Source organism: Ptychodera flava, chromosome 4 (assembly GCF_041260155.1).
Source record: "Ptychodera flava strain L36383 chromosome 4, AS_Pfla_20210202, whole genome shotgun sequence".
NCBI classification, from domain to species: domain Eukaryota; kingdom Metazoa; phylum Hemichordata; class Enteropneusta; family Ptychoderidae; genus Ptychodera; species Ptychodera flava.
Window position 1 is genome coordinate 8,555,420 of NC_091931.1, and position 26,401 is coordinate 8,581,820.

Consider the following 26,401-nt stretch of genomic DNA (forward strand, 5'->3'; position numbering starts at 1 on the left):
AGTTTTCTTTAACCGTGCGCTACTTTATAAAAAAAAATCACGTGAATAAAAAGTTGAATAATTGGAAAAAAATGGAGACGCGCTCTGACTACTCCTAAACATATACCTACCATTTAAGGCGACAACAGATACTATTCTTTGTTCTAACCACCCCTCCACAGATCTAATGGTGCGTCCCGAACGCGTGTGTTTTTTCCAAGGATCATGCTACGATGATACATAATTATATCACGTGATCAGCTGATAAACGTTCATTGTCCTCTGACAAAGATTGAACTACTACAGGGATTCCGATAGGCGTAGAAGCTTTTCTATACATATGGCGTTGTTCGGTATGTTGTTCAGTATGTAATTCTAAAGTATACTTGTCTCTGATTGGAGAAAGGGCCACCCAGTCTCGACAGAACCAATAGATCTCTTAAGGGATGAGATTAAGATGTTTTATTATTTGTAGAAATCGGCGGAGCATGTACCGTTTTTTCATAACAATTCTGCGTCGTTTCCTCATCCAGCCATATAAATATCTTTGAGAAAGCAGCAGATATGAATATTTTTTAATCATTTCGGTCGATATTTTCTCACCCCTGACAAACATCATTTATTGTGTTTCTGTCTGCCGTACAGTTAAAACGGTGCCCCATCTTAACTGAAGCGCCAGAAAGACTTTATTGTCCTTCTGTCCGACCATGGTTACTTTAACCCACAGCATTGCATCTGTTGTAATATTAATATTCTGGTTGCGTCGAAAAGCAGATGAAATTCAGTGAGTGAGTACAGGTAAAGTATCCCAAGGCTATAGCATGTAGTTAGTGCACTACAGCTGAATGTAAAAGATACAAAGATATCGTCGTTTGCAATTTATATAATGATAATATTCCTCGTCTTCATGATAAGTGTATTTATATTCTGTTCAATCAAACATGCATAGTAATTCGGTATGGATCCTGCTTTGACCCTGCAGGTATTAAAATGTGAAGAATAACTGAAGCAGTCGTCTTTTGCGCACGTCTGTATATTGTGTTATCGAATTCGAAACGTCTTACCATTGTACTGCAAGGCTTTGATAGCAGGGAACTAATCAAACATCGTATTTCAAATACAACAATAAAGCTTTTAACTTGAAAGAAATAATAACGAAGAAGTCAAAAGGTGGAGACCTTCTTCCTGTAGTGAATGATAACCTATGCATTTATTGGAAATAATTGGACAGTCTGAAAATAATGAGAAAATCACTCGTACTAGTTTTGTATTTTAACGTCAATATTTATTACAATCAGAGAAAAAGGAGTTGAACGGTCTGCATCAAAATCGCAACTTTTAAGTGAATAAATGTCACTGTTCTATGCCAGATTACTTCTTCTATTTTACATAATTATCCAAGATGTGTTCATTATATCTAATAAACTGTTCAATCAACATCTTACCCTGTATGTTCACGTGACTACCATGTGACTAGTTTACCCCTATGTCCTTCTAATCCTTGTTTTTCGTCACTTACTCGTTTTCCTTTGACCACAGCAATTGGAGTAAAAAGTTTCGGAGTTTTTGAATGTTTATGACGATTTTAGCATTTTTTATCGCCTGCGCGACAGCACTCTCAATGCGATTCATTCTGACGCATCGCGAGTGCGTCGCCTCTTCGTCAAGCGGTGTGTTCTGGAAGACACCCCCAGGCGGTGCATCGGAGACATGATAAAAACCTCTGCAAAACTCCAAGGCGTTTTTAAAAAAGTCATCGATGACGTCAGGTCTATCGTATTGAATATTCACCTGCTGTTGCATGAGCAACGTTGATGAACCGACGTATAGGAATTTCCCTAACACCGCTCTAAGTGACATTTCTCATTTTGAGCGACAGCTCAGACAGATCCGCATTGACAAAGAGATTCAGACATTGAGAGCGCTGTCAGTTAACGCAGTACAATAAAACGGTAGGATTGCGATGATGACACAGACCTCGTGATACAAAGAATTAGTCACACACTGTTCTGCATGCACCATTACAGTTCAAAAATGTCTTGGAATTTGAAAGAACACCGAGTAATGTGATATTTGTCAGACTCGACTTCACTATATACAAGAGACTCACAATACAACTTGAAGGACAGTTCTTAAAACGTACAAAGATAGAAAATATAAGTCAGATAAAGGTCATTTTTTCTCGTCGTCTATGCTGATATTTAAGGACCTGATTTCATTTTATTTCATTTTCATACTAAATTTGTCAGTTTTCCATTGTGAATAGAAGCCCTAAAACCCTCCATTACATTCCAATGAACTTCACCTTTCAGTGAATAACCGTAGCACATGCGCAGTGAATCAACATTAATATGTTGACGTTTGGACTCTCGGAACGTCTCTCAAATGTCAAGTCACATCAGTTTTGTAAATAAGATAAAAAGGAATAAATTTACTAATTGGATTCATCTTATCTGTCCAGAAGGCGAATTTTCTTAGATAATGACTGAGATATGTCTGTGACACAGGTCAGAGAACGAAACGGAACGATAAATTCACAAAATTTGATATGTAAAGCAGTAACGGTCAAAGGTCATCCACAAGTATTCCTAAATTTCAAACCGTCAGAAGCGATTACAATATTTCAATTTTTTGGCGGCAGTCATCAAATGGCAGAATTTTGGTCATCGGACGTTGATATCTGTTTAGTATGAAATTACACACCTGAGAATGTCAGAGGACACGGTTCGATAATATTGGAGATGTTATTGAATTCTGAAATCGAGCACATGATTCACTTGAGCTTCTCGTTGCTGGAGGAAAATATTTTTATCGATTGAAAAATCTGTGAGGTAAGTTCAAGCTATAACCCTAATGTCAGTGAACGTGATCCCGAACAAATACGGCAAATGCATCGCCACCGATGCCCCAAGGCCAATGCATAACCTTTAACTCCGTAAACCGAAATTGTTTTAAGAGCTCGCGCCTGTGTACCTGCGATGGGTAATAAAAACATCAGCAGTAGCTGATAGCAGTATCGCAAGGGTCACGCATTACGGGCGGCGGCTTGAAATCGAAACTAAAAGGGGGGAAAAATCACTGAAAACGAGACGCACGCTCTCTGAATCTGTAATTCTATCGCATATCGTTTTTCACCTTTAAAAGGTTGTATTAACAAACAGAAAAATACACTTAATGTTTAACGATTAAAATTATATACACAGAACAATTATTCGTTCATCGAACGCGATCGTTTGCATAATGAATAATAAATAAGTACAACAGATACATTACGCTTCTGACTATAGCATTTGGTCGCCATGCCAACCACGTCTTGTGCCAAAGCCTCCTCGCGCCCTTAATAATTCAAACCACTGCAACTGCATTGTTGTCACGGAACTAATAAGTCGTACGATGGATCACCCTAAGTATTAAAATTTTGAAAATAATGCGTGCACCGGACATGTTCGCTCTACATAAGTGTTATTCTTCACGTAAATTAAGCTGGCTCAGTGTTCCCTTGCAGGCATAAGGTCACGTGGTATTCGCTCACCGCATATGTCTCGGCGAGAACAGCACAGTACTCAACCGATACGTCATCGGCGAATCACTGTTGAAGGTGATCTGACTGTGAAGAAAGTTCCTACATTTAACAGTGTCTTCATCTTTTCAATACAAATACACCAATTGATATTTTACAAAGAGGAATACTTTAACAGTTTAGTTGTTAAAAAATGAATAAAAACAATTTGACGTCAGCTATCGACAGCAAACAGCCAGAATAACAGGAAAAAGACGCTGTGAGTTGGAAGCTGTTTTGTTTTTGCTATCTATCTTCAAATTACTAGTTAAAGCTAAGAGGAACCCCTAGATAAAAATTACTTATTTTTTAGATTAATCTATCCTACATGCCTACTTGAAATACGGAAACGTCGACAGTGCTAGTTCAATGACATAAATTTTGTTAATGATTTTGTTTAATTTTTTTCCGAGCTACTTTACATGCGTAACATTTAATTCCTCCGCCCAATCTTAAGTGCGTGTATAAGTTTTAAGCAGCTTAGTCCGTGTATTTGGCAGAGTTACTATAAAGAGCAAGAAAAATCTAGTCATATGTTATCTGGGAATAGGTTAGACAAATTTTGGTCACCTAAATTTGGAAGAATAATTTTCAATTACAGATTAATCAATTTTATTAGAAGTGGGTTCTCTTTATCTATATCAAAAAGAATTTCAGCCTCAAAAGATTTAAAAGATACTCATATTTTTCCCACTTGATTGTGTATATTAAACTACAAGGAAAAATCAAAGTAAAGGCAGTTTCTGTTTTATCGTTTACCTGAGATAACTGAGAATATTATCAACGGGTGTGTGCGTTCAGACGAATATTGTGCTAGACATAGCGCATTTTACTCCCGTTGTATGCATGCTCATTCTATTTCCGTTCTGAAGAGTAAGTTATCTTTTGTCAATAGCAAATTATTTAGTACTTTTCTGAGCCTGTGCAATAAATACAAAGCGTGATGAACATCGACCATCTTGTGAATCGTGGACTGGACACTTTTCTCTTTTAAAGAAAAATCGAACTAGTTACAATCAATATTGATGCACAACGTCCCATCGATACATCAACTCTGGTTCTACATTTTTACACTTATACGAAATATTTATAATAAGTTTGAATCCTACACAAGGATTAAAGACTATATCAAAGATAGAATGGTTAAAAGACACTTATTCTGTTCACCGGCATCTCTTTTTTCGGATTTGGATAAAAATGATATAAAGGATTTGAACATGATATGTCGTGTGTGATGTTTAGGACATGGAATGATCGCTTGATGTGTTGATTTTGCGAAGGCACACTTTTCAGTTACTCTCGTTTGGTTTCTACCGCCCCACCTTTCCCTTCTGAGAACATTGTCTCATTTTTATGTTTTACTTCATTTAAAGGGCTACTGCTATAACTTTTGGAGATTTTTCTTCGAAAATTAAGTTTTGTGTGTCAACTAGGTCCATGTCGTTGAACACCAAGTATTTAGCTTACCAACTCAACGTCTATACAAATAAAATGCGCTGTCCTTGCTAATATTTGAATTTTAGTCTGGACTAAAAGTCATTTGTCAACAATAACAATGGAATTTACACATGTACAAACAAAGTTGACAAGCTGAATACTGTGTATCTCAACATACTTTTGTAAAGTAGAACAAGAAATTGTAGTTATAATTTAAAACAAAAATAATGAAAAATCACCAAAAATTACAGGTATCGGCCCTTTAAAGAGTGACACTGTTATGACAAAGGCACGTGTATTTACTAAGATTCAACGAGTTCAGAACTCTACACGCTACCCCTAAATACACTACCTTTCCTCAAAATTGTTTAAAAGCCATATTTTAAGGGACTTGAACGATCGTTTCAGACGTTTTAAGCCTTCGGAAATTATTCGCTGTCCTCTTGTTTTTGTTGCTGTATATGTGTTATTTTGTGAATGGAGGCAGCTCCAATCGATTATGACGGTTATGGTCTCTTACTGCCTTGGCTTCATGCACGAATAATAGGTACACCTGACGTGGTATACATTGTCTGCTGCGCTGTGGCATTTATGTCGTAGGTGATCTTGAGTCAGTTGTGACGTCACAAGTGAGTGTTACAACATCGATGACGTAGTACACAATTTTAAGAACCATATTGAAGATCTGGATATCTAGGTAAAAGCGCGTGACTGACAAACCAGTGATATACAATGAAAAGACGGTACTTTGATCAACAAGTTCACACACAACATTGAGTATTATGTATGTGTGGCTATTTAGAGGCCATTATACTGTTGACTCTCACTCTCTCTGCTGGTCTACGACGGATAATCCTTGAGTTCGACACCGTCTGGTGTCCTGTCCTGAACTTGCTCATAATCTTTCTTAGTGGTCTTCGTTGTATCCTTCACGTGAGCGTAGTTGGCCCCTAGACAGATTAGGGCGTGGAGCTGAAAGCGAAAGAACGATAACAGTAGGTTTTGAGTTGAGGGGAGGGGGTGAGGAGGCCACATCTGACTTGTTCACATCGGCGCCAATATGTTTTATCACCACTTTAGTGCGATAGATGTTTGCAAATTAAAGAGAATCACCATGAAACTTTATGTGGACATTGTCAGACATGGAAAAGACCCCAGACCGAGCCGAGAACCAATGCTGAATGATTTGTGCGATTGATGAGAAAATGAGACATATTCATGCAAGTATTAACTTTCTGTAGAGGCCACGAGTAGGATAGTGACATCTCTCCACGTGGAGGAAACCGTTCAGCAATGATAAGAAAAATCACAGCAGACACGATGTCATGATTTATCTGAATTCCTTTTATATTTTCAAAGAAATATAAAGTATTTACTAACCAGTCCTATGACGACAATTGCTGCCCCAGCCCATGTTAGCAAGTATGGCTTTTTGATGGCCTGACTCTGCAATTGCAAACAAAAAACGTAATTCGTTTTGAGATTGAAAACAGTAATATAATTGTGATAATTGCGAGTCTTCCTGAAAACACAATAATCACAGAAGCCTGAGGACTATTTAGCAGTATTGTCAGACGTTGTATTTTGCGATTGCCTTCAGCGACAAGTGAAAATCCACTTAAAATAGACTGCAAGGCCCATAGAGATATTTTTAAAGCTTATAAACTCATTAATTTGGTTGATTTCCCTTCAGGGGCATGAGGGAATTCTGGGGCTGATCATCATGCTGGATGGGAAAGGAACTACAAGAAAGTGACTTCATACTATGCCAACCGTTTACAACACCGGTCAATATTAGTATAAAGCGTCTTAAGGCCAGAGAAAAAAAAAATCTTGTTCATCGGATTTTTTGGACCAAGTCCCAGGAGCGGCGAGCGAAATTTTTTTTTTTATTTTTTTTTAGGCCGAAGGTAAACGCGGTTCTCTGGCATTTCTGCACAGATGCAGACAAGGCAAGATAACTGTTTCCCTTTTTACCAGAAATATCTCAGACAAGAAACACTGATACTGTTAACTGAATTCAATACTATATTTCCCAACAATAAACGATGTTAGTGTTTGCACAACATATTCTGAGTATTCTTGACCGCAGACATCCGGGAACTTGCGGTTTTTCACGTCATTTTTGTGTCACACTACCGTGAGAACACAATATTGAAGTGTGGATTTTTCAACCTTTACACCAGTATTCAAAGTTTCAACATTATGTCAATGATAAACACTAAGTTCTGTCCTTTGTCACATAATTTCTGCATTGTTCACTGTCCTGTATAGTCAAATCCCAATTCACCTCACTCGCGTGCTTGAGGTGAAAGTGACGTCACTCCGCGGTCAAGAATTTCAACATTCTCTCAGAATAAAACTGAAATGTACAGCAAATCACTGAAATCCAACAATTCAGTATTGTTCTTTAATATTGTCCTGGTGGGACCTAGCATCTGAGTTTTTTCATTTTACTTTTGCCCCATGTTTTGGCCTCTTTACCACTGTCTCTACACATTTTACACAATGGTCTAACAACACTTTACTGTGATCGGAGTGAAGTTATATACCGGTAGTCATCATTCAGATCGTACTTTAACATCGACGCAACCATGTGTTTTGTCATTGCCGTAATTTTTTATACTTTCGATGCAATTTTCATTCAATCAGATGCACCGTCCATCTGCTGTCACGATCTTGTTGAACAAATTGCCGAACGTAATATCAGGACAAACACTGAGTAGCGTCTTTTGAACTAAATGTTGGCCATCACGTCCGAATGTTGGCGATCAAATTAATACTCATGATGTGACATGTACTAACCTTTACAAAACGAGGAAATGCGGAAGTAAGAATTTGCCGCGATCAAAAAAAAAAAAATTCCAAATATGCCAAAGTAGAAGCGGCGATTCCGATGAACAATTTATTTTTTCTTCCTGGCCTAATCGAATTTTTTTTTCGATAAAAGTTGTGGATCTCATTTCAAAAAAGTACACTCAAGCTGTATTTTTATCCCAAAGGCAGACAGAAAACAATAATCGTCTTGCGCTACACAGGTTTATGAAAAATCATCACACTTGTATACAAGTGATTGATGTACTCACCTCTTGACAAAATTCTTTCAAGGAATCGTCACAGACCTTTAACGTGGAGTTTCCGTTGGAAGTAAGACCTGGCACGGGAAGACATGACAATTAAAACTATTTGATACTAATTGCCCACAACTAATACAGCATGCCTGCATACAGGACCTAATCCCCCCTATAGTTACAATGTACCTGTCTTATGGGTGCTTTCATCACAGATAGCTACTAATATCCCCTACGATAGTGTTGATCTGTTATACAGTTTATCAGTACAGTCGCGTATTCTACGGTCGGGCTCAAAACAACTACTCCAAAGACTAAAAATACTATGAAAATATTCACTCACAGATTGAGAACTCAAAACTTCTGAACACATTCTAGTTAACATCAAAGCGACGGTAAATTCCGTGGGGCATGAATTGAAATCATAATGCCACTACGTCTGTAGCTTTTAGAATACAATGTTCATGATACAGTGTTTCCAGGGACGAGAGATCCACAAAAGAGCTCTACGATGAATTCTATGCAACGGCAAGATAAGGATGAACAGTGAATAGATACTGGAGCCAGACGTGACGGCAGCTTGTAAATCACGTGACATGCTTCCAAACAGCGAGCATCGGCTATAAGCTTCTTATGCTCTTTTACATGTAAGTCAACGGTTTCATGAAAAAATGACATTATACATCTGAACGACGTAGCATACGCCCAGTGACCCACAAATACCCGACGAAGAACCGTTGGCAAAAGTTACTGAATGAAGATACCAAGGAGTTTTTCTTTTTCTCTCCTCCAGATGGAGATATGAATTACAAACAAATAACAAAAACAATAAATACAAGAAATTGAAGTAAAGTACACTCTCCAACTGTGCAAGCCAAAGATTACTACATGTAAAGGAGCCAAGGTATTGTCAAAACCCATGCAGGCAGCGGTAGACTAACGGGTTGTAATCACCGAATTTGGCAAAGCTACTCACCATATTGACGTAGATCCAGACAATCACTGGTAATTCTTGTGTCGTAGTCATCTCCACAGAAGTCGGATATCATGTAACTGAAAACCAAGGTTCCACATAGTCCACAGGAGATCACAAACCAAACCACGGTGAGAATGTAGTAGATAAGGAAGAACTGAATGTAGAGAGTGGAAAGCGAAAAAGGAAAGTCAAAAACGCTTTCTGGTCAACTTAATAAATCTGTTGCTATGCGTAGCTCTTGAAGCAGACAGACACTGCAAGTAAGACATTTGACAAAGATACTGAAGAAACCATAATTAATAACCGGAGAGAAATTCCTCAGAAATATTAATACATCTCAAACACCTATATAAACTGGTGATGGCAGGTCATACAGAATTATCAGTTTGCAATGAGTCATTTTGCCCTGTGGCGGGGAAAAAACTACCGACCTCTCTTATGGCATCGAAATGAAATAATCTTCAACACCGAACAGAGCCAGAGACAAGGAGAATGCCTGTGATAGAGCTAAGACCTTCGCCATGTCAACAGCGACGCAAAATTTCAGTTTGGGCTAACTTGTTTTACACCATTATTTACAAGATACAATATTTGAATCTAGCAGTATTTTTGTATGACGAGTATTATTTTTTTGTTCCACCAACAATAACGTACTGAACTGTTTGAATACTGCAGGAAGTTTGTAAACATACGACATATTATCAAAAGTTCTTGTGGTGTAAATTTTGGTATTGAACGAACTTCATGTATCGACCTTTGAACCTGTAGGATGAAGGACAGTTATAATAGCGTCAACTTTATGCATTGTTTACAATGAGCAATATATTATTGTTGACAAATAAATTCTAGTTCTGACTATGGTTCAATTGTCAACAACGGTATTGGATATTACACGTATACATGCTGTGTTGATAAGTTGAAGTGAGAAGCCTACAACACGATTTCGAGAGTAGAACGAGAAACTGTATTTTAACAACAGGCGGAACAGAAATATTTGAAACTACATGAAAACTTAAGCGATCCCAGGAGAATAACACACAAAATTGTGGTCGATACGTAAAACAAGTACAAGTAAACGCTGAAACAACAAATGAAAAACACAGCTGTTGTCCCCTGTAGGTATCTAATTTACAGTGAACTTTTTAATTCACGTGGGTGCCGAGCAATTTGTGACATTAATGGATATTGTACACGGGAGAAAAAGGAGTGAATTTTTGTCGTCCCTGTCTACGGAAATTATCCGCAACTTGCTAAAAACCCATCATGGGAATAAGGGACTCTGACATCTCGCTACTCTGTCAAATGGAAAAGAAAAAGAAAAAGAAAACATTGACACAAAATGCGGTTACATTGGCGATGCTGGAAATTAATAATTACTCTTCTCTCATATTATTACAATCATGATTCAGCGTTACGCTTTTTCTATCCGATTGGATCAAAAGTACGTCATACCTACGCTAAAATCGTCAGAAGCTAAAAGCTACATTTATGTACGGGGGTCCTTCGCCACCTTTTATTCAAGCTTACGGTCATCAGAGAATCGAAGCAAAAAACTTTGTCCTTGGGATTGTTTTAATCGCTGTGCTCAAATTAACGAATAAATGAGCTGGGTTTATTCTTCAACAGCAGGTGGCGTAGAAATGTAATGATATGCATGAAAACGTGAAGCATGATGGGAGTCACGATATGCACGATATACCCATCTTACCGTTCTTTACTCAATGAAAATAGGAAGGGAAATATATCATTGAGGCCTCAGCCCGATGCATTTCAAAAATTGGAATGATTCTTCGGGTATATCATAATCTCCTGATCCAAATAAACCTGTATTGAGAAGGCTATAGTGCACAACGACAGAATGTTTTTACATATTAATGCTTATTACGTGTGATGTCGTTTGCTTGCGTTCACAGAATCGCGTATCATGAATTATGAATATTTACAGAAAACTACTTCATCGGCAAAATTTATGGTGTAATTTTGAGTTTGTCTTTAAATTGAAGCTTTCCTCTTCTTAGCTGAGTCGCAAGATGCGGTAAGCGAAGTGAACTGTCACCTATCTTAATACCGATTGTTCGAATCGTTCGCCTATCAACTCACTGTATTCTGTTAACATCTATATTTGTCTCTTAAAATAAGTACGTTATATCTTACAGGCAAAACTGAAGACACCTTGGGCAACTTTGAACAGTTTTCAAATCAACACGGTCCTAGCGGGTCCAATGTATTCAAAAGGCTATGGACAAGCCCAATAAGAAAACCCCGCTGTTTTCATAATGAGGTTTGGATAAGTGGGTCCGATTTGAACGGCTTTACAAATGAACAAAACCCTATAGAAAGCCAAGTTTGTTTATAAGGCTATGAACGCCCCCTACAAAACCTTGCTGTTTCCATAATGAATATTGTGCTGATTTTTAATTGGTTGCGCTATTTCAAACTTGAACTTCATCGAATGCTTGCAATTGCTTCAAGGTTGTTAGTGAAATTTCAGTCAAACAAATTTCTGGATGTCGTTGGAATATCGATTTTTCTTCGGGACTAAAAACAAACGCACAAATGTAAATTTGTAGAGGCTTTGGTAAGGAAATTTAAGCCAATGAAAATAGATGCCATAAATAGAAGTTAATTTGGACAGTTCTTCCTTCAGGCGGTCAAGGGATAATTTCATGGAAACATGGAAACGTTTTGCGAAATTTTCCACGCAGAGTTGAGTTCTATGGAGCGACATAACAGACGTACTCGGATCTTACGCGGTTAATGAATGTTATCACAGTTGTGATTACTGCAAAAGGTAGTGTTGATCACAAATGTCCGTAAAAAACCTACTGACTGTGCGCCATTAACCTTGGCATCCCTTTATGGTGTATTTTCCGGCATTAAGTTCGTCAGAAACGTGTATCCTTTGGGTTTGTGAAATTTGCAACGAAAACGAAGGAACTTTTCGTCTTTGCATGCAGTCTTCGACGTAAATGAAATGCATCTTATAAACAAGTAGGCCTATCATAAGAATTAATGAAAAATGTCGCCACGACACATGACGTGGAGTAAAATTTACAATATATGGGATTATGTTCGTCAAGAGAAACGTATTATGGGTAGAGGAATGAGTCATAGGTTCAAAGCAAAGACTGAAAGAACGCCTGAAGACCACTGCGACACGCCCTCCCTGTGGTAGAAATCAGTGCCCGTCCAGGGGTGCCTTTGGAGGTGAGTAAATACGAACATACCTCCTAAGATAATGTCGAATTGAATCACAGTTTAGCATGAGTGCGGAATCCTTCCGTCAAACTTAAATCAGGGGTCAATGAAACCATGGTTGGCAGCTGGGGGGTAGTTGTTTTATTCTCTCAGTGGGCGGGAAGAGGGCATCTCTTCTATGTCAGTGGGCGGGGAATTTTTTGTTTCATTTTCACGATGAGCAAATCATGTTGATGAGAGGGCAGTGGGGAGCGTTTGTCATGGGAAGAGGGCACTAGGGAGTTCTTGTGTGTGGGGGGGGGGGCATTTTGGAGTTTCGGTAGTTGGGGCATTGTGTATGGGAGGGGAAGCTTTTCAAACTGTGACGGCAGGGCAGTTGCGAACAGCTTTCACTTTCCCCTGCAAAATTTTATTCTGCCCATAATTCTTTTAAATGCTATATTTACACTTCAAATCTCTGAAAAAACCTTTGATTACATTTTATTGTAATAGTTTGGTTGGCTGTCCCTGTTAAATGACATAATATGTATTTACTTATAAAGGTTCTTCCGCTACAGAACATCTTAATATCTATCTTCTTAAAACATGTGGAAAGACACAATTTGTCAATTTTATTGATATGAAGAGAATCTGTATTACAGGCGTGAACTGTCCATGCCCTTTATTTCACAGTTGAGGTTTTTTCCTAGATTAGAGCACCGTTTAGACTAAGTCTTACCGGTTTATTCATTCTACAGTAACTGATACAAATCTTCTTCTTAAAGGATATTCACATCAAATTTGATATCAAATAAACGTTGATTGAAACTGATGGCAGCCATCCCTCATGGACGCCGAAACTAATAATAATGTCTGTACAGTGACACCTTCATTTCATTTATTTGAGTTTTTTACTTTCTGTAAGTAAATACGTATTTGTGAGAATACATTGGTATCTTTACCATAAACAAGAGAGAGGTTCCGAATATTTTTCCAGGAGATCTACAGGTGAACGTATCCCGATAAAAAAGTATTGTCATCGAATGTAAAGCAGGTGAAAATTGAACGAGACACTCAGTGATACTCACAAAGCCCATGGCAAAGCGACTGCACATCCTGGCCCTATAACGGAAACACAGCGTCAGTCTGGTATCTCCAGTAGATAGCACGCCAATGATGACTAGAATTACAGCCATTCCCGCCATTCCACCGGTGATTGCATAAATAATGATGTTCATCAGATTCATCCTGTCAACAGAGGGGTACAGAAACTGTGTCAGTTGTCAAATGAGTGTAAAACCGTATTAAGGTAAAACGCGCCTCGGAAACAAATATTCGGACTCTCAAATTTCTACAATTCTTTTCTGATCTATCACTGATGGGTGCTTATTGTAAAGCTCTTGGAGAAAGAAAAACTTTCACTGTCTTAGTTTTTCGAAATTCGAAAATTTTAATTTTACCCAGGGATGAAGGCCACTGTGAATTTCAAATATTGCAAAATGTTGAGTAATTTGTTTCGCTAGTTCCAAACTTTGCACGGTGACCTCTGATTTTTATTGTTGATTTGGTAAGAGAATGGTTGAAAGTTTCATTTAGAAGAGTTTGAGCAAAAGTTTAGGTCTTTCACTTTGGAGGCGCATACTACCTTAAAGGGACAAAGAGTCGGCCATTTTTCATGAATTTTGTTTGATACGAGATACTACTTATATTGTTTGACATGTTGAAAGATACTGAATGAATGGGTGATCATGCATATATTTGACCGCGGTTTTAGACACGATACATGAAACCATCGCGAAAATGAATTAATGGTCATGACCATTAATTCATTTTCGCGATGGTTTCATTTAATTTGTCTAAAACCGGGGTCAAATATATGCATGGTCACCCATTCATTCAGTATCTTTCAACATGTCAAACAATATAAGTAGTATCTCGTATCAAACAAAATTCATGAAAAATGGCCGACTTTGTCTTTAATCGGCAACAAACATGTTTGATACTGAGAGACTGGACTGCAGGAATGTTCAGATCCTGATTTTCCTGATGAGATGCTTAGAATAAATTTTAAAGACCACATTGCGATAAAAACTAAACATGAATGTTCAGGTTACGGACAGGGAAGTATATAAACTCTGAGACCGTATTCACACAAATACATATATTGTTTACGTTGTACCGTTGTTTTACGATCGTTTAAAAAACCTCAACGACAAACACGAGAAGTTTGCCTTTTATCAAAATCTTGTTGAAAACAACCATTAAGACAAAAACAGATAAAAAACAACAAATCGGAGACCTCTGTGCAGGTTATATTGATGTATAAATATTGATAGTCAGATTTTCAGGTAGTCAGATCTAACATGTATTATAATGTCAACAGAGTACAAAAAGCAAGGAAATACCACGAGAACTTTCTTGTTGATAAGATCGATGGAAGTAATGTTGTAGTCTGCAGGGAGTATTTTTCTAAGCTCCACGGCATTTGTCTACATTGTGTAGACCACTACCATATATATTCATGACTTGCCAACGACCTTCTGTTGGATAACAAGTGAGCAGGAAGCCTAGTCACGTGGTGTGCCTTGACCAATTACAGAGTCTCGATTTCGCGATACTTATCATATGCAGTGCAGGAGGAATAAGGCATTGTAAGTATCGTTTGCCTCAAAGTCGATACAGCTGTAGATTTAGTACACAGAGAGATTTTGGAACTGAAAGGACAGGAGAGATTTCACAATGACTAGTATGGTAGTAAATATGTTCAGGTTTTCATTGACTAGGATATGACCTTAGGGATATGCAGTACAAGCAGAAATTATTTTCTGGTGTGAACGATATCGTATCGAACTTTGCTCTTTCTGGGAAAACAATAATAGATTGCAGGGATTAATTTCGCCTGACATGTTACACAGCCAGCCAGCTGTAATAAAACTATGAAGGGATACGGATCTATCAGAGCAATTCTTATGTGTGTCCACAATTTCCCTTTCTCGTGGCAGACCACGCTCTCGGGGAATTTATCTTGTCAACATCTTTGCGGGACAACATCAGCCAAAGTCAACAGCACTATCTTGGCGATTTTCTTCGTCTGGATTCCTGATGGGCAGATGATGCGTCTTTGAAAGTCATGCTGTTTTTCAAAGTAACACAGGATAAAAGGGAAACGATATGCTGCATTGGGGTGTGTGAATAATTTCAAGGGTCGCTCAACATCGCCTTCTGTTGCACCGTACAGGAGGGATGATTCAGGGGCCGAGGTCGTTTCTAAGAAAGCAACTGATCAGATGCAAATAACTGCTTCTTTTTAATCAAATTTTAATCAGAAGTTCGCTATCTCCATAAAATTAACATATGAAGACACGCTTTCCTGCACATAATTGTACATCGCCTTGAATAAGGGCAGAATTTTTGCCTGTCTAATTTTAATGAATTAAAATCCACTTGTTAATTTTTAATTTTTTTGTATTTCCTCGCTTCCTTCCCGTGCCCAATACCTGACAAAATTATGAACATTTCAAGGAGAGCAAAATACCGCAACAGATCTATCTGGATATGAGTAATACTGAACGGTTTGTTAATGTATTTTCAAACAGTAAGTGGATACTGACTGTATAGGAAATGAAGTTTGTATATCTGATATTTTTTCCGGAACTACTCTTTAAAATCGTATCGTCTGCTGCATTCACTGAAAAATGAGGTGCCTGGAAAGTGTACTATTTCTGCTCGAAAATTTGTCATTTTTGCGTTGACAGAAGAGGGAGACGCTTCATAGATCATTTGAGTACTGTTGTCGTCTGCTACATTCTCACAAAATTGCACTGCGTACGTTGACATAAGAGAAATCCGCTTCTGGGTGACCGGCTCTTCTGTGAATTTTGAAATATTTTGGTCCATTAAACATGCACGGTATCATCTACGGTTTCGCTCTAATTCAGATAGAAAATGGCGGTTTACAGAATTATCCCCCAGCCATGTACGTGCTAACGATTCATATTTTTTTATTTACGAGTTAAGTGTTTCACTACATCAAATTTTAATTTCGGCCAAGGTGAAAAAATGTGTCACCATTAATCATATTTTCACAGCACATTATGGAGCGAGGTGCGACATTAACCCAGCATTTGTATTCAAATGACATCAGGATGTGAAACTTGTGATTAATGCCTTTGTAGCAGAGACGTGAAAGCCAGACAGAAATTGAGGATGACCGGCCCTAAATTGCGTTCAACTATAGTATCGCGAGATGAAGAGGCCTGCTTTAGACCTCATCATCATAATGTTTGCCACACTGCTTTCGTGTATCATTTTCAGTGAGTGCTCAGCAATGTAACATAGTTTAATGCCAACGCTAGGGTAGTCACGTGACACGTTTTTCTGTTGACACTTTGTAAAGGTTGTAAAGAATGAAAACTGTCTTATTCGAACAGCGCATAGTCTCTGTTAAAACTTGAGAGCCTTTTTCATCAATGCTAGATTCAGGTCTTTGCTGTTTTCGTCTTTCATTGCGCAGCATCGACGCCTTTGAAGTATATTGACCGAACCCGCTCTCTACTCTCGACATACGGATGCTACTTCAGTGGTGAAGCCTAAAGGGAACGTCGGAACGATTGCAGCATCCCTGCTTTGAATTCGGCTTCGATGGATGCATTGCCATTTTTGAAACTGGCAGGGTGTTTCTGTATGTGATGAAGGGTGGCGTCATCATGATTAAACTCGGGGTAAGACTGCCTCTAAAGGCTTGTAAAAGAGACCTTGAATAATCTCTTCACTGGTTTATGCGAATGACCCTTGTGACTCATCTAACGAATATACTACTTCAAATCATCTAGAGCTTGCTTTGTCTGGCGGTTTTACTCTTCGTCGTAAAATTGCAGGCGTATCTCTTTACGGCAAGTGCAACGTTTTTGTAATACAGTATTTCTCATCAGGCAGAGGAAGTATGCTCTTTCTACTGTCAAGGAGATCAACGAATTAGAGGTCTTTCTGTCCACTTATCCTGCAGTTTCAATCTAGATATCTTCCTGTCACAAGTTGTGTTGTGTGTTTCCGATAGTTGAGTAGCTCATCTACCCTGTGTTCTTTGTATTCATCGGAGACAGCAGTATAAAAGAATCGTCTGTCGCGTTTATCTCTGATAGAGATTGCCGTGAAGGGACGTCGACCTACAGGTGTGTCCCGTGAGAGGAGACATCTCCAATGGGTGGCTGCTTTCTACTCGAATAATCGTCGAGAAACTTCGAGTGTGATGCAGCCACAGTGTCATAAAATTCTGAACAAAAGTAATATCCAGGAAAGTGTACATTGTACATTGTACTCTTACCCCTAGCTCATTCTCAATGCCTACAGCAACTCACAAGATATTTGGATATTTAATGAAAAAAATTAAAAATCACCGCTTCGTTGCTTTCCTGCTTCCGACTGAAGACTCGACAGACAATCAGCTGATCTGCTTGCCATATACATATTAACACTAAACATTGAAGACGAACACATTTTTTTCTCTCACCAGGTTCTGCCGTCCAATTAAAACAAAGCTATCATGACAATTACTGATATGCGTCTCAATAGCTATATTGTATTGGCTTGATATTATTTTAGCTATGACGTTGATACTATTTGTTTACTCACGAAATAATACGGATATTTTACAGGTTGGGTCATGTGACTTCAGATCGTGAATTTGTGCGCAGACTCCGCATTATAAACCATTAGCCTGAATAGTCTTGAATAAATAACGTTCTGTAGATTTTATCTCCCTAATATGGAAAACGAGTCATGTCGATCGTGAAAACTGCTTGTTCTTCTCGGTAAAAGAAAAATTGTGTCATGATGTTACATTGTTTCTCAAACGCCATCGGGCTGTGTTCTTACAATGTTTGACAACGTCACGTCCTTATGTAAGTTTGCTCTCTGAGAACCCTCAAGCCGAAAGATATGCCATTGTATACCTCCAAAATGTCAAAATGTTGTGAAGACGACGTCTGACGCGGCAAACAGACGACAATGTGTGGCTCCTTTGTCAACTGGTGTTAGAATACTTGCAGCGTGACTAGTAAATGGATGCGCTCTTCGACAGTCTCGAGAAGTCGCAGTTGTCATGGCGACAATTATGTCTCCCAAGAGTGCGCTGCAATTCAACTAACAGAATCGAGGAATGATGATAATGATTGGGGTTTGACGATTCTATACATAGCGGCGTGGTTCCACATCCCGCGCGATACCAATTTAAGATCATTACTTGGAAAATTTCAAGACATCACGTAGAGCCCGAGGAACAGACGACCACACTTCACACAGCAAATGTGAACATTAAAATTCAATATTAACTTGTTCATAGCAGAGATCACGGAGGTCGTCAGCGAGCACACATAATTCAATAATGTCAGATGGATGTCAGTCATGAACATATTACTGTGCATTATGGCTTTGAAATGGAAAGACTCACTTTCCTTGCTCCTCTCTGCCTATGTATGTATGTATGTATGTATGTATGTATGTATGTATGTATGTATGTATGTATGTATGTATGTATGTATGTATGTATGTATGTATGTATGTATGTATGTATGTATGTATGTATGTATGTATGTATGTATGTATGTATGTATGTATGTGTGTGTGTATGTATGTGTGTATGTATGTATGTATGTATGTATGTATGTATGTATGTATGTATGTATGTGTGTGTGTATGTGTGTGTGTGTATGTGTGTGTGTGTGTGTATGTATGTATGTATGTATGTATGTATGTATGTATGTATGTATGTATGTTCTGTGATCTGAGTGCAATGAACTCGGGCAAATTGCTAGAAAATGTTAACCAAAAGTGGCAATATAAAAAATAACATGCAAGTACTTACGCTTGCTTTGTGTAGTCATTTTCATCCACACCGGTACCATCCAGCAATTTTTCTGTTTTATCGGTTGATCTCAAAGCGTGTACACAGAACACGCTTATACCAATGATGAGAATGACGGCCGCGACAACGCTGGCGAAGGGCACACGGGCCATGCATTGGCAAAACCGGTTCTTCCAACATTCACACCTCGCTGTAACATTTCCAAGACCAGAAAGAAATTGTAAGTCAATGTTAGGACAGTAACCGAGTTAAGTAGGTTCAAGAAATATCAGAAAGTTCACAGTTATGAAATGAATTAAACTAACTTGTCAAGAAGATGTTTTTGATGAGCTTTGACTAGATGTGAGAAAATAAATGATGGTTTTTCACTTGAGGATTCGATGTCAGTCTTAAAGCTAACCACTAAATATCTTAGGAAGTTGATATTTTACCGATATAGGTAGACTCGTCTAGGTGCATTAAGAAATCAACGGTTACAAAACAAATGTAAATATATTTCCTTTCAAAAGGAAATATAATCAGAGAAATGGAAATTGCGAAGTAATACATGCCGAGTCGGGTCATGTCAAGTATCATTACAGTCCAAAATATTGAAGTCTAATACGATCACCGGGAAAGAAACTAACATCAGTGAACAGCGACGATCATACCAACATGGTTTATTTTTGCATAAGGTGTCACCCATGGCCAAATATTTTGTTAAAACTTTTCTGTGAAATCTCGCCTTGTTCTGTGCTGCGTTAGCTGTCTTTATTACGAGTATAATGTCGTGAAAATATAGTCATCGGAACACAGAGATGAAATACAAATATGCAAATCTTGCAAATACCAATCGACTCAGGATGTCTAAACTAAATGATGAATATTCATTAGGTGAATAACTATCAGGAAGTATGAAATGTGTTATGTAAGTTTCGATAAATTGGATACTTTTCGTCAAGAAAAATAGTCTTAAATGCAAGCTCGGAGCGGGTGAGAGTGAACGCACAACTTGAATAGTTCCGCTTTCTGTTGGAAAAGAAAGAAAAGCTGGCAAAGAGTAGCTAAGTAAATGACGACAGAACATAGACCCCCGACTTGTCATACTAATGACACTAATGACAGGGATAAACTGAGTGAAGACATCACAGATCAGACCCAGTAGGCTGTGATAGACACGCCATTTTGTAAAGGAATTAGGTACCATTGAAATGGAGTTCTATTTAATGGAACAGATGAGTCAATATATCTCAATAAATTAGTTTCTATCCGAGTTTCTTGACATTCAGGGAGAGTGATTGCTCATCTTGTTAGCGTCCCTTTTTTCATTCGTGTCACTCTTCGGCTTCCGTTCCCTTGTCGATTTCAAACATAGTATGTATGGAGAGTAACCTGTGTGGCGACGAGCACGCAGCTCGCATATGGTAATACGCGCATGACTTTTGTCATAATATCCGATTTTGTTACCTCATCGATTAAGAGTGCTCTGTTAGTTCCCCGTACAACGCCCGCGAAATCTAATAATGTAAAGGCATTGCAGAATAGGACTAGAAATGCTACGTGATTACAAGGTGAAATAATGCTTCAGACACACAGCACGGTTCGTCGTCATGGCAACTATTACCTGGCGTTAATATTCACGCGCGCTTTGCATATTGTCACTTCATTTCAAGACTATCCTTGGATAGCGATAATATCAAGACTTGCCATTTCTTTCTCTATGGGAGAGGGTGGCAGGAATTATAAAGCACAATGAAACCATACAGGCTGCAGAATTTCCATCGACCTTTCTCGTACGAGAGCAGACACAGCGAAATGTTTAACAGAATCTATATTTCAGCTTGCCGCTTCTTATTTGAAGCAAATTTAGACCCTTGTTCTGTGATACCTACGAGAAAATACTAATATTTTCTATATAATTTTAATCTTTCGATGATTCCGTTTTTGACCCCGTGCTGCATAAATGCCTGCCCTGCGAGGTAACCGTGTCCTCGTTAAAGAAATGTGTCAATGATTCATAGACAAACACGCTATTATCCACTCGCGTAAATTTTGTTTTACATCAATAAATATTTTATCAGTACCTTTTGAAAAAGCCTCATTTGAATGCGAAAATAATAAAAGCACCATTATAAATCGGCTTGGTATTGTTTGTTCGATTGCATACAGGAACAAATATAGAGAAGACGACGACAACAAAAACAACAAATCGATAACAACGACAAAAAGAACAATAATAACTACAACCACGACCACACCACAATAATAACAACAACATCACAATAACAACACAACAAAACAACAACAATGGTAATAACATATTTTTATTGTTGCTATTATATCGCTATTTGTTGAAGTGTTATTGTCATTGTTGTTGTCGACAAACACGATAACAATGGTGTCGTTTTTCAAAGTTTACATCAATCAATCCGTCTTTCCAATGCCATCAGTTTTAATGAAATAAGCAAAGCATGCATGTTTTAACGTTCAATTATCGTCCATCATAATCTGTTTAGTTTGCATTCAGTCTGTGTGACATTTCCATGCATTAACAGCTAAGGATATTACATTAAAAATTATTCGTTATGCAATTGCACAATCTAATATTTACTCTGTCAAGCTCTATTTGAATATTTGTCGCGACAAAGGTAAAAGATACAGTGGGAGGGGGCAAGGGTGTGAAATCTGTTATAATTTCAAAGAAATGGCGTCTACGCATTTCAATTCACTGCAGACAAGATCACAGCAAGACACGGCTAGCAGTAAAGGTAGGCAACAGACGTATAAACAAAACGAGCAGCGGTGTCGAAAAACGAGGGTGGAAATCTGATCAGAGAATACGTGTGTACGATAGATTCCCGGCATGGTTAAATTTAATACCTTCACCGTTAGAACCTACTTATTCATTTGAATACAGAAGGGAGAGCTGCAGCCCTCTCTGAGAAAATCTGGCCAACATTTTGTTGCGTGCTCTAGTACGTTGAATCAGTGATGTTTTAGCAGCCTGTTACTCATAGTTTTGCATAATCGCGGTTGCACTACATTGTATATAATCCTATGCTGATCTACAGTATGACGTAATCTACAGAAAGTTAGTCTATTTCAAAACCCTTGGAATCATCGAGGAGAAAACAACAACAACGACCCTCTTGCATGGCCTGTCTTGCGCGTCTCTAACACACGGGTTATCTTGTTTCCAGTGTACCGATCAACAAAGAATGCTGCTCATGTAATGACTGCACACTATTATGCTAAGTTGAAGAGGCCCCCTTCTGTTCTCAGGTGAGAGTCAAGTGTTCGTAATTTCTGTAACTTGACCATTCGAGTATTCATCTTAGTAAAACACATATATTTCAAAAATTAAAAAATAATCTGAAAGAAAGTCAACCAGTAAAAATAGTGCAGAAGGTAAAATTCAGCGGAAGATATCACCGAAAAAAATTCCCGACTTGATAAGTAATTAAAATAAATTAAGTAGCCGATGCACTTAAAAGGCATCTTTAAGATTAAAAAAAAATAGACACACACAGAAGCATCTCTACTAGTGTTCTCGCTCGTCTGGGGATTTCCGAATTTGCTATTCAAATTATGATTTTGATAACATCACCTAGGCGACGTCGGTATGGCTGGCAATGTCGTGATGACACTGTCTCAAAATAAGACAACGCCCATCTCTGAAAAAAGCATGCAGCTTGCACAGTATAGCAGTATAGCCACCCAATCTTATTACAAAAATTGTTCTGCCACTGGCGAACAATTATCTTGAAATCGACGATAATTTCAGCTATGCTGTTCGCAGACGATGTCTTCTTAAATCGATCATTTTATATTTTTGTCTCGAGGCTGTTAGTGATGGGACGTTCAGTTCCAACTACTTAGCATTATTTAACAGGGTATAGGTAAGCTAGCGCTACAGGTTTATCCGATGACAAAGTGAAGACCTGCACTAATGAATCAGTGCGACGCGTAGCAATTAAACGATATATCTTTTGATATCATAACTGTTTACAGTGTTTGAATATGTTTAAATGTAGTGTTTTGCGGATTAGGAAAAAATGTACACCGTTGGAAATATTCCCCGAAATTAGATGTAAATGTCTTATTCCCGTCTGAGCTGGCAAATACATTAATCTTCATCGCGGAAGGCAGTCACGCGCCATTGTTATATGGATATTGAGACTACGCTTTTAACATAATTGCTAATACAGGGAGCAATGTTTATTAGTATTGTCTGAGTGATGTACAATGTCTATCTCAAATACCGGTACCCAGCCATCCTCACTGCCCTCACAACTGCGTGTGATTTTTTTCCCCCAATTTCTCAAAAATGTAGATCGGCGGATGTCATCGCTGTTGATGGCTCTCAAATCATTGCTGTTATATAATTTATGAAGGAAGGATTTGACAGAGATGGGAAATGTCAGCCTGTCTCACACCTTGTTACAATACCAACGTATGGCCTACAGCTTTATAAATAATTGAACATGATAAAATGCATCCATAAACAGCCATCAGCATGCCCACATACTCTTCTTGTAAATCGACCATTAACCCAGAAATATCACGTAAGATGCAATATTGAAAGTTATAGACTGTTTTTATTTATTCCCTTTTTTGTTCCAATGGAATTGAAATCAGCGTAATATTCAAACAGCCGCGGCATAATCATCGGGATGGGATTTTATTGCATGAGATACAGCATGCATACTAATGGAGCGGGCAGAGGTAATTGCATGTGCCCAAGGCCGTGCATAAACACCCAAACCCAATCACAATAGCGCTGATGATGAGAATTCGTCAGCGCCATGCCGTCCCCTGCGCGATTTTCTGAACAAGCTTCTCCGAAAACGCGTAAAATCTTACCCAGACAAAAACTGCAGGCGAATGTTCTGTGCAACCTAGTGAGATCGATTCCCCCCTCTATGTTAACCTCAGCGCGTGGATCATGCTCAACCTTTATTATAATGCAATCGCTTTCACTACGGGCAATTTGTACTTGGCCTGTGTTTTCGTCATTCTTTTGTCGCACACTTTTGGCCATCTGAAAGGACAGAAACTGATGGGGAAAAAACGATTCGCACATTTCATGACGTTCACGTATGTCAAAGTGTTGCCAGGTGATATTTTATGTTTAATCGACCGAGTTAAGTAATGCTAGACATGAAATATTGGTAGCATTGTAACGGTAAGACAACACCCATATTTCCTACGCCCTTACCTACTTAGTCAACACCGTGCCACTAATAAATGCAACATGAGTAGGCCCTATGTGACACAACAACACAGAAAAATAAGTATTTAACTTACACATTTTGGGCGAATATTCTTCGCTTTCTGCAGAAACTATGCGGGAATTGCAGTTCTTGCTCCGTTGACGGACGTATCTTCAAGTCGATTTACTATAACAATATACCTGCCATAAACATAATTTGGAAGAGAGCAAAATAACGCACAAAATATGGGAGAGTCGGCCAGGAACAAGGGAGCTCAGCGTAGCCAAGAAGCCTGGAAGTCGTATGTAAATATCTGGATGCGAATGAAAATTACAATGTCATAACCGGGAAGGCAGCATACAACCCCGTTGATCCGATCGTATCTCTGCGGGTCGCTGTGGTGAACTTTCATAAAGAATAGGAATAAAAGTCCATATACAGATTATGGAAGTCGCGTATTTAGTCAAATTTTCAACAAATGGCACGTTTTAATCCCTGTAGTAAAAATGGGTGACAACCAACGCAGCATCGCTCCATCCCTACAATGTTATCTGTTGGTCTTCGCTCAGCCAATCAGCGCCGAGGTAATACAGCGTGTGAAGACTGCAACGACAAAACACGTTTCTACATAAAAAGGCGAACTGAATATATCCCTTATTTCGATTAAGTGGGGAAGGAATACCCATTACGACCATGTATTTTCGCTCTTCTGAAAAGGAAAAAAGAGTAACGTGTTTCTCCTGCGTGTCTATATATAACGGTACTGATGATCATGGATGCCTATTTCGTGACGCGAAACCGAAACCACTATCTATGAAATCTTGCAAAACCTGAATGTATGTGAGAAGCCTGTCACCCAAATTCATACTTCTGGCAACGATTTGACGCTTCTCGTACATCACAATACAATCACTATATTGATCAATATTACATTGTCTCTATCTCCCGGAAATCTTACCGTCGTCCGCCGGCTGTATTCCATATAAATGTACAAGGAATAAAGGTCAGAACAGTGTATTCAAGCAAATGCGTCCTGACGAACAAACAGTGGTAATAGATGCACAAAACGGCAGCTGATAACATTTGCAGCGATGTACAGCAGGATTGAGCATTACAATCACAATAGACATGGTAAAGGACAGTGGTTAATCGGACAAAGTGGCTGTGCATTTGATGTATATAATATATACAATAAGATAGTATACGGTATAATTGTGCATCTAGTTTTATTCACCATTACAAAGATTGTGTCATTCAATCCACGCACGTCGCCATCACTCGGAGCTTTGGAGCAGCACGAATGTGACTACAACGTCGTGGACTATACATATCCTTTTCCCAAAATGTTCAACTGCTGACGAAATTTAAATCTGTACCCTTATCCGAGAACGGGGACAAAGGGGGACAACCGTTTTATATATATATATATATATATATATATATATATATATATATATATATATTATATATATATATATATATATATATATATATATATATATTATATATATATATACACAACATTACATTACTCACACACATACATACATACATACATACATACATACATACATACATACATACATACATACATACATACATACATACATACATGCAAACACCAGACAGACAGACAGACAAAAAGACAGACAGACGGACAAACATTCTTATGTGCAAAACAAAGTTGGGCATTAAATGCAAATTCTGATTTCAGCTTTGAATTTATTTTAGGACATAGTGATACGTAAGTTATAGTAACAATCTGGTTGTAATATACAAATGGCGAAAATGGGAATTCATTATTCGTAAGTAGATAATCAAAATGTTCATGGCATCCCATAGAAATAAAAATAATGTAAGTATAAGATATTATATCCGCCAATCATTTCGTATCTCGATCTGTCTCCGTTATTCCAACCTTTTCCCTGTCATATTCAGTTTGTAACAAGAAAGAGCGTACTCATTGTTAATCCCTTTTGCCAAGCAAACTCGAAAAAAGACATAAAGATGAGTTAAATCAATAGACAAGGGGCGAGTATAGATTGGACATTGCGTGGAATCGTCTGTTTTGATCTATGATCACCGGTGAGGGACGTTAGATACAAATACAGTGTCCAGGATATGTTCATCAGTCAGCAATCATAGTTT

General features: G+C 38.3%; 1 protein-coding gene across 1 annotated transcript; it reads right to left on the minus strand.

Annotated features, from left to right (window-relative positions):
- Positions 1–1,242: 1,242 nt before the first annotated feature.
- LOC139130818 (proteolipid protein DM beta-like) lies at positions 1,243–24,852 on the minus strand. Its single transcript, XM_070696614.1, has 7 exons — positions 24,348–24,852; positions 19,062–19,251; positions 13,288–13,447; positions 9,023–9,176; positions 8,062–8,129; positions 6,356–6,421; positions 1,243–5,947 (listed from the first exon to the last, which is right to left on the minus strand). The coding sequence occupies exons 1-7, from the start codon at positions 24,349–24,351 to the stop codon at positions 5,816–5,818; spliced, it is 774 nt and encodes a 257-aa protein (XP_070552715.1). The 5' UTR covers positions 24,352–24,852; the 3' UTR covers positions 1,243–5,815.
- Between the last annotated feature and the right edge of the window lie 1,549 nt (positions 24,853–26,401).